Source organism: Leuresthes tenuis, unplaced genomic scaffold (genome assembly GCF_036924035.1).
Source record: "Leuresthes tenuis unplaced genomic scaffold, fLeuTen1.0.hap1 SCAF_19, whole genome shotgun sequence".
In the NCBI taxonomy this organism is placed as follows: domain Eukaryota; kingdom Metazoa; phylum Chordata; class Actinopteri; order Atheriniformes; family Atherinopsidae; genus Leuresthes; species Leuresthes tenuis.
The window spans coordinates 10,215,905-10,225,951 of NW_027325373.1; the positions used below are offsets into that span (position 1 = coordinate 10,215,905).

Here is a 10,047-nt window from a genome sequence, read left to right on the forward strand (position 1 = left end):
GTCTGAACATGCAAACTCCACACAGAGACACTGCTGCAGGCCTGCCAGGCGGCTGTGAGGGCTAACCACATCACCACCTTATCAGCACAAACTGCAATCAACAAAAATAAATCAGCTGGAGTTGGTTTGTTTTCACATTGTAGATTTGACACTTTTCTTTGAACTTCCTTAGACACTAGTCTGCAAAGTAAGTTTTACAGTGAACTCCTGGAAATAAAATCGTTGGATCACTGGTGACCACCAGGGGTGACTGTGAGACCATTTTTGACAGACCAAAACACACCATGCTGTACTTGCACAGAGAATAAACTAAAGTAAATGGAAATGAGGAAACAATGATTAGTTGAACAATGATTAGGTTTAGGTTTTACCCTCCCACCCCAATGACTCCTTTAAGTGACATTAATCTTGGAATGCATTTCAGTTTGCTTTAAATACCAATGTCAGTCATTGAAATTAATCATATCTATACTTTGTGTGATGCAAACAAAATGCAACACGTTCCACTCATCTTTATCTCTTAACATCACGTCTTAACATCTTTCCTGTTGCGTTCATCCTCCTCGTACCGTATGCATCCTAGTCTCTCTTTCATAATGAAGGTGTTTGAGCCACTTTACTATTTTTGTGCATGTGCATTTATGTATGCGGTCATGTGCCTTCACGTGTGCATGCAGGCATTTGACCCACTTCAGGGAGACCCCAGATGCTGTTGCAGGGAATTTCAAAAAAGGATCCGACGTTACTGGAACAATCACATGATTTAATCTTCCTCGATCTCACACACAAACACTCACATTCACGCGAGCTGCTGTACTGAACGCACATCCTACCAAGCCTTCTTTGTGTATGCACACAGAGCCTGTGATGTTTCAGATGCCCACCAGACAGTATTCCATTCAGTGCGATGAGCAGCAATGACATTTCTGGGCCAAAAAGAATAACTGAAGGATAAGAGGAGACATGGTAAAGGGAGAAGCCACTCACTTATAGAGTCGCGCTCAGTGAGCTGTGCACAATTTCAGAGGGGGTCAAAAGGTAAAGAAAAGCCTAAGCATGAAGGGATTTAACAATAAACTGCCTTTTAAGACAGTGATAGCAATTTAGTTTCTTATGCAAACTGAAAGTCTTCAGAATTTGTTGCAATGATTTGATTATATTAATGTTACAAGTGTTTTATTAAACCTTCAATTAACAATCTTCACTGTGCTGGGCAGCTTGTACAGTTACAAGTAGCTCAGCTTCCTGGTGAACATACAATAATCTGTGGACACACAGGGAGCTAAGGCACACGTTTAGCTGTCTTTACACATCACTATACCAAAGCTCTGCCAAAGGTGTTATAAAATCTCAGCCCTCTTTGTATGCAAATGAGCTTGGCGATTCAAATTTGTACATTGTTTGCAAGCTCATCATCTCTTTGGTTCTCAGTCTTTCAGATGGATGGCATTGGTGTAGCAGCATTTACTTTTACTGTGTTGCACTAAAGGATTTGTGGAATCCTCTGGAGTCAACTGACTCTTTAGCAGATGCCTCCTGAGAGGCCAAATAGTTTAATCTGTTCTCTGTCCTGCTGTAGTTGAGCAGTCAGTGCATACATGTTTCCTTCTGCTGTTGTCTCTTCTATTTGTCTGTTTTGTTTCTGGAAGCTGTCCACCAATTCTTTAAAAACAAAACTTCTGGTGTTGGATGCTGGGGATGAAATAGGGTCTTGGAAAACTGCAGGAGGGGGTGTATCACACTTGAGATAAGCTGCAGTATTGTGAACATGAAATAATGGGTCGTTCACCATATCTTATCATATCTTTTCGCCACATCTTCTATGATCTCTCTCATTACTTGACCATCCACCTCAGTTTCTTGACTGACACTCAGCTTGGACTGATGCATGACCGCTCCCCTTTCCTTGGAATTTGCTTCCTGGATGCTTGTGCTTGGCTGGGCTTCATCCTTTTCCTTTTTGAGTTGGAACTTGGCCAGCTGCTGTGTAGCTTCTGATTTATCTTCTCTTCGGAGAGTTCCTCCAGTTTTAAACAAGTCAGGATGGATCTGAGGTGCTGGGAAAATGCTTGGCTCCATTTTTCAACCACCTGGCTCATTGGGAGGACACTGGCTGCGACCAGGTAGCTCACCAGCTCTGTCAGAGGAACCTGTGTAGTGGTTATAGACAAATAAAACAATAACATCATTGACAAACAATGTGGGTGCAGCCGGCTGACTCACTAGCTTTGGACCTCAAAGTTCTTTTGTACTCCACATGCGCACCTCAGCAAGCAAAAGTCTTGAAAACAATTCTTAATTTTACCGTTTATTTATAAGCACTAAATTTACACAAAAATAAAGGAACTTAAATCTAGAATTTTCTACAAAAGACAAACTGAAATGCGATGCAGACAAAAGACTGTGTCGCTCTAAGGTCCAGTGGCATCTCGCTACCTTTCTGATGATTTCTTTCTTCTCTGTCCAAACAGCCAATCAAAGCTGAGCAACATAGGCGTCGTTGGTCACTTGTCAAATACTCATCTCTACAGCAACACAGAACTATCAGCACAAGAAAATAAATAAATCACCAAACTAGAAAAACTGTATATTAAATTCTAGTAACATAAAATGGCTTCAACAAACAATATAAATAATCATAAAGAACAAAAAGACAGAGTTTCACTTTCTCATATTAGAAGCTGATGGAAGAGAAGAACAAAAACCACAGAGTAAACATTTTTAGTCATTTATAACCTTCATGTCAGCATACGCAGTATTTTAGTATGTTTCATGCATGTTGGTTTCAGAACTTTAAGTCTTGACAGCGTTTGCAGTGATTTTTTTCATGATTGCACATTATAACAAAATCTTGTTCTAAAACAGGATCAAACTTAGGGTTTTTGTGGGGGGAGGGGTACATGCTTAGTGATCAGTGTGGTGTTGCACCTCCAGGAACTGTCATGTATCTATCTAAAGACTTTCACTCATTTCTTCTTTGAGCTTTACCTGCAGTAATGACAGCTGAGACATCACAACTCCTTCAAATGTCTTTAAGAAGCAGGTTCATTCATGCCACAAAAGCTGACTGCTTGTGCTTCACATTGAGCTTTTTAGACTCCAGTCTGTGCAAAAGGTTAAAGTCTCCTGGAAAAAAACAAGTACCGTACAATACTGCAGTACACAGAAAAGGGATTCACATTTGTGTTTTACATCAAATACAATAATTTTGCTCGGCAAGCCATGTGATGTTCCAAGATTTTTAATGTCACATAATAGAGTGAAACATATCTGTATGTTTAATAACTTTACATAACTGAAATGCTTAATTAACAAGAGATGGTTCAAATGAGTATGACAGTTTCTCTTAGAAACATCTAGTAACGATAAGCAAGCATGGAGCAAATGGTTAGTGTGCAAGTTGTAGATCATTTAGCTTATGCACGTATATTTAAAACATGGGGAATTCATTTGAGGAAAATTTGAAATCGCATTCTTTTGTGAGTAACTAGTTCTTCTAAAAGCACTGAGCCAAAGAGGGCTAATCGTAGTTGGAGAAGAACCACAGTAACAACATATTAAGGAGAGAAGACAAAAGGCAGGATCTCCTATAAGATTTTAGGAATTTTCTGACCAGTTGAAATGATTATTTAAATGAGGAAGAATGATGCCCCACTCCCTTTTTTAACCATATCTTTGAAAACAGGTAGACCTGCATATGTATATATGTATGAGTAAAAATATATAAAAGTTGTTTTGGATGCAAAGCCTGTTAACCCACCACATCTTCTGCAGTGGATAGATTTTTCAATGCTCACTTTCCAAATATTTAACTATATTGAATGTTCCCTTAATACAATACATGGCAATTCAAAATAATAGACGAAAACAACATAGAAGCGGGGATGTTGGAAATGGATAATCAATGCACATTTAAAAATGTTTATTTAGGTTCATAAGATTCATGATCATGTGCCATGCCCACCCTACCTTTTTTCTCTTTACTTCCCCCCTCTTTTTTGATTAATTCTATGTTATTTCGTACTCTACTTTCAGTGTCTGTATGTGCCTATGTGTGTTGAAAGGTTTGTGTGTATTGTGCAATGTTACTGTACAAACTAAAAAGCCAACAACATTCATCCAAATTCATGCTAAACCTGGGTCTCCACCTCCCTCGAGCTCCTCCTTCAGGCTAGGTTTACCCTCTCTGAGATGGTGCCTGAAGCCTGGCTTGTGAGCAAGGGGCCCGTCCCTTGTGTGCAGGTGGAGGTGTTCTTGCAGCAGGGCCCTCTGGGTGAACTTCTTGTGGCACAGCGGGCATCGGAAAAGCTTGGCACCAGTGTGGATGTGTATGTGACGAGTCAGCTTGCTCTTCTGAGAAAAGCCTTCCCCACAGACCAAACAGAGATACTGTCTGTGTTCCTTCAGGTGGCCCATGTAGTTCTCCAGGTGCTGGAAGATTCTGTCACACCTCCTGCACAGGTATGGCCTCTGAACCAACATGCTGTCTGAATCCTCTGGAGTCAACTGACTCTTTAGCAGATGTGCTCCTGAGAGGCCAAATAGTTTTGGCTGCATCTGTTCTCTGTCCTGCTGTCGTTGAGCAGTCAGTGCATACATGTTTCCTTCTGCTGTTGGCTCTTCTATTTGTCTGTTTTGTTTCTGGAAGCTGTCCACCAATTCTTTAAAAACTGCAGAGCTTCTGATGTCAGAAGGTGGGGATGAAATAGGGTCTTGGAAAACTGCATGGGGGGGTATATCACACTTGAGATAAGCTGCGGTGTTGTCAACATAAAATAATGGGTCGTTCATTTGAAAAGACTCAACGTCCCCATTCTTCTCTGAGTCCAATGTGGAAGGACTGAGTGTTCCGTCTTCAGATAACTCCAGTTTAGTTTTCACCACATCTTCTATGATCTCTCTCATTACTTTACCATCCACCTCAGTTTCTTGGCTGACTCTTAGCTTGGACTGATTAATGACTGCTCCCCTTTCCTTGGGATTTGCTTCCTGGATGCTAGTGCTTGGTCGGGCTGCACCCTTTTTCTTCAGATTTGAGGTGGAACTTGGCCAGCTGCTGTGTAGCTGCTGATTTCGCTTCTCCTCTGAGAGTTCCTCCAGTTTTAAGCAAGTCGGGATGGAGCTGAGGTGCTGGGAGAAGGCTTGAGTACATTTTTCAACCACCTGGCTCATTCGGAGGGCACTGGCTGCGACCAGGTAGCTCACCAGCTCTGTCAGAGGAACCTGTGTAGTGGTTATAGACAAATAAAACAATAACATCATTGACAAACAATATAAATAATCATAAAGAACAAAAATCAAGACAGAGTTTCACTTTCTCAAATTAGAAGCTGATGGAAGAGAAGAAGAAAAACCACAGAGTAAAAATTTTTAGTCATTTATAACCTTCATGTCAGCATACGCAGTATTTTAGTATGTTTCATGCATGTTGGTTTCAGAACTTTAACTCTTGACAGTGTTTGCAGTGATTTTTTTCATGATTGCACATGCAGAATCAAATTGAGGGGTTTTTTTTGGGGGGGGGGGGGGGTATCTGCTTGGTGATCAGAGAAGCAGTTTGTGTTGCACCTCCAGGAGTCCGGTGTAGCAGGACAGCAGCAGGGTCTTGGCAACTCTTGCGCTGGAAACGACACCCACACTCAGTTCTGCCTGGCCTTCATGGAGCAGGAATTGATCGCGTAGGAAGTCTGAGGATGCTGCAAGCACCACTTTGTGGCCGTGGAAACGGACAGACTGGGCAGTGGAGACATTTGGACTTCCAATGATGAGTGTGATATCACAGAAGTGATTCTCTTCTCTCAGAATGTTCATTTTGCAAAGGATGGAGTCCCCATGGGTGGGCAGACTGAACTGCAGCGTGTCAGAGGAGCTTGACATGACGTTTCTTCTGGATTTCAAAAACTGCACATTCTTGTTGTTGTATGAAAGCTGGTTCTTTTGTGAGTTGAAGATTATCCTTATTATTTCCACAATAGTTTTAATGAATGTCTATTTTCACTTTGAATAGTAAAGAAAAAATGTTTTTAACAATGCACTGAACATGTGAAATCATAGCATAGCAAGGTTTTGTCAATCCTGATGAAGCTGGATACCTTAGATCTTAATGCATAATTTGAATTACAATCCCTTAACACCAGGTCTTTGGACTGAGTCTATCTAATAACACACAGTTTGGCCTCTATTATCTAGCCCCACCTTTAAACTGCAGGCTTACCCGATCCCAATACTTGACAAAGGATGGTTTTTCTGTTGAACAGTACTGTCAAGTAGATTTCAGTATCCATAGCTGTCCATATCCCAAGCTGTTTAACCACTGTAATTAACAAGCAAAAGGAACTCGCTCGGTCCACTCATGAAGAAGGGTGAGATGCAATTTTCAGTGGTGAGGTTACAGCCAGCCCCTGAGTCCATCTGCTCTCCTCTGAGGATGCTGATGGCAAGCAGCAGCGGGTGTGTGTGAGGTTGTGTGTTTCGCAGGAGCATGTGAACTAATTAACTCTTTTGTTGCCTGTAAACTGACCCAGGTTCTGACGTAGCCTCCAAGCTGTCCCAGTAGCTGAAAGAACAGGAGAATGTTTACATCATCAAAAAAGATGATGCAGTGCTTAAAACCAACTGCATGGTGGTGACAAAGCTCAATCTGCAGCAGCTTCCTCACAGCACGTGTACGCTGTGCACATAATGTATATATACAGAATTTCCTGCCCGGTGCCTTCCATCAAAAACAGTCATTCCTTCTTGATTGGAGCTGGAAGTGACAGTTTAATAGGATTTACTTTAAAACTCAGTTTGGATACAAAGATCAACTTAGCTCTGAGTATGACATTTGCAATTCAGTGAACTGAACAAACATGAGACACATTTTAATGCTTGTCTACAAAGATAGAGAGGAGCAATAAACAATTAGAGACTCCCGTTTAAGTTTGTGATGCTGTATGTCTGTATGTTGTGCTACACATATTATTCTTTACTCACCAGCTGTTTCTCTGAGTGCTGCTGATCTATTGGGACTAAAAAAGTTTTGCGCTTGTCACTTCTGAAGCTTGTTTAATTAATTTCTGCTTCTCACTTTTTCATAGAAACATTATAGCATAATCCAGAATTTTTTTTTTTGCATAATCCAGCCAAGTTCTCTTTCTTTTTCTAAATGTTGCAGGTTTTTCGATGATTTTAAAATTTGGAATGATTTTCTGGTGACTTTCATAAACGGAAAGCCATTGGTGCCTCTGTACAGCTCTTATCTTGCAGCATGGGGTCTTTTTGGAAAACAAAGTACCTATAGGAAATGAAATCATAAGGATTTTGTGGGTTTAAAAAAAATGGATTGGACCCACTTATGTTTCTAAATATCCTACTAAATTGCTCTTTATCGCAGTTAAAGATACAACAGACAGTTACACAAACACTGCCTGCTTGTGTTGTTATTAGTCTCTGGCCTCTTTTCATTTAATGTAAGTCAGAGCAGTGAGGTCTTTGTCTTTATGGTCAACTCTGTAATGAACATCAGTTTCCAGTGATGATTTGTCGCAAATTAGATTCTTGAGATTGTTGGTTCACCAGAGCCGCTTAAAGAGAAACAGATGCAGTGTCTTTGAGGTTGCACACTTGCTGAATTAATCCAAAGGAGCGAAGCATGTGAGGCACATAAGTGGCTGAAGGAGCTCAAACATCTAATATATTAGAATAAAAGGCATTTGTCTGTTTTCATACATGCTGAAAAAGGGACAGCTGCAGCTTGTAGTGATTATCCCACCAATGCGTGACTCTTTCGACTTCCTGCAACACCATTTGTTGTCAGCTGTCTGTTTTATTACAGAATTTAATGCTATGATTCTTGTTTTGCAAAAAGGATCAAATAGTGACACTATTTAAAAAATATATGTATTTTTGTTCAGCCAAATGTTTCTTTGCAGTAAAACCTCTCCCTCCCTCTTTGCTGTACCATCCCAAGTTTTCTGTCCTTTTTTCCCCTTTTTGTGTGTGCGTCAGCAATGCTTTGTAATCCAATGTTAACAGACTGTTGGGAGCTATTGTTTTTTCTGTTCACCTCAGTGACTCTGCCCCCTTTTTTCCTCCAATCTGTCCCTCTCTACATGGCTCTCCTCAACCTTCCTTCTCCAGTCCAGCTTTGATCGAACGTATCAGCTGTGAGCCCTCTGCTTCTTAATCAGTGTTCTTAACCCATTGTTAAGCATGGACACAGTTGCTTCAACAGTTTTATCCTCAAGCATTGTACTCATGTCACCTGTGCTGTCGGTTGAAGTATCAGATTTTCTCCCTGACTCTGATCCTACAACTCTTCCACAGAATCTCAACAGCGTTTCTCTCAAAACAGCCCTAAAGTCCTACCAAACAGACAATTCAGCACAATACTAAGACTGCTATCTCAATTTTAGATGTGAAAGGAGGCATATTTCTAACAAAGAATACTAGCTACAGTAAGATCTACAAACTCAACTGCAACTCTCTGGCTCTCTCTGATATCCCTGACTGTCTGACTGTTGTGTAGCCAGTGAAATTGTTTTTTGACTGTCTGAACTCATTTTCCCCTAACAAAATTTTTATCAGAGCCTCACTCCCTTCTGGTCAATACTTTATCGAACTGCCTTTGATATCACACGGGAATTTTTATTTAATTAGGGTTTTGGTGCCTTTTTTATCTTGTTTTCTCTGCCACGTCAGTTGACCTGACAACCCGAAGAAACAGATGTAGGCAGAAAAAGAAAAACAGTGGCAGCAACACTACATGACTGGGCTAAAAGCAATCAATTAAGATTGATTTTTCTCGAATTAGCACAGCTCTAATGTTTTTCAGTTAACAACTGAAAGCACAGAAAGTTATCAAACAATCCAGAAACATTTTACTGATTTTTTTGTTAAGAATATCATTAAACCCTGACAGCTTGGGGTACGTTTATACAAAGATTGTGCAAAAAGAAAATATTATTTGAGATGTGACTGGGTGGGAATCACTAGGGCTGTTGTCTGTGAATTTTATTGCCCGGGGAGGGGGGATTTTGTGGGACATCCTGAATTGAGTAGGGACGACAGTTTTATGAATTCCCCTATTTTCCATGTGCTTCTTGTGGTGCTTATGGGGGAGAGTGATGTGGTTTAAAGAGTGGAATATTTTGACCTAATAGTTTTGCTTAAAGTGGTGTAGTGGTGTTGTTGTTGGAAGCATTAACTGTGGGATATGAAAATGTTACCCATGTTGGATCCCTCTCCGCTTTTTATTCGTTCTTGTTGTATCTAATAAAAAACATTGTTCCCCTCAATTGTTAGTCTGTGGTTATTTTTAAGGGTTCTGACTCGGAAGGCAAACCCTCCTGCAGCAGCACATAAAAATCTATGACATTACTGTAATTGTCTACAGAAGACAAGGTTTTGGATAGAAAAACACACGTTTGATTTTTTACCAAGCTTTTAATATCATAGATAACAACACGAGCCACTTGAAAATTGGTCAAAAGTTGACAACGTTAGGATGTTTTCAGCTGAATGTACTGAAATGCCTCCTTAGAGAGACACAGATTGAAATGATTTAATGATTTAACCACGATTTAATGAAGGGGAATAAAATAAAATCCATGTGAAAGTTTGACACATGCTTTGAGTTAATTTAGCCTTTACAAAGCAGTTACTTACAGCTGGAAACAGCTGCAAGTGTGAGCAGAGACACGTCTTCCCTGCAATTTCCACCAATCATTGGTGGAAATGGCAGAGACATCAATAAAACAGATAAAGTCTTAGAAAAAGTCATAGAAAAAGTGCTCTTTGTGAAATTCTGTTTGATCCCTTACAATCCTTCTGTATATTTACTTACAGAACAACTTCAGGGGGATGAAGTCAAAAGCGATTGGTCATCAGTAGAGGAGCATTAGAGTAGAGGGCATTAATGGGTGGATTCTTCACTTTAATGTGGTCTCCTTTGAGTTTGCAAGAAAAGCTGAAAACAAGTTGCATCTTGGAACGTTTTCCACTTTTGATGCTACACTCTGCTGTCGACCAGATGATTCAGACATGAATTTTCAAGAATTTGAGATC

The 10,047-nt window shown here is 40.3% G+C and overlaps 2 protein-coding genes across 2 annotated transcripts in view; one reads left to right on the forward strand and one right to left on the reverse strand.

Moving 5' to 3' along the window:
* strbp (spermatid perinuclear RNA binding protein) overlaps positions 1-7,411 on the forward strand; it is a 175,055-nt gene extending 167,644 nt beyond the window's left edge. The window contains exon 20 of the transcript XR_011909093.1: positions 7,395-7,411. The gene's annotated coding sequence lies outside the window, so the exon portion shown is untranslated. The remainder of the gene's footprint in view (positions 1-7,394) is intronic.
* Positions 4,126-5,949, reverse strand: LOC140277453 (zinc finger and BTB domain-containing protein 26-like). Its single transcript, XM_072372486.1, has 3 exons — positions 5,569-5,949; positions 4,914-5,223; positions 4,126-4,661 (listed from the first exon to the last, which is right to left on the reverse strand). The coding sequence occupies exons 1-3, from the start codon at positions 5,875-5,877 to the stop codon at positions 4,126-4,128; spliced, it is 1,155 nt and encodes a 384-aa protein (XP_072228587.1). The 5' UTR covers positions 5,878-5,949.
* Positions 7,412-10,047: the final 2,636 nt, after the last annotated feature.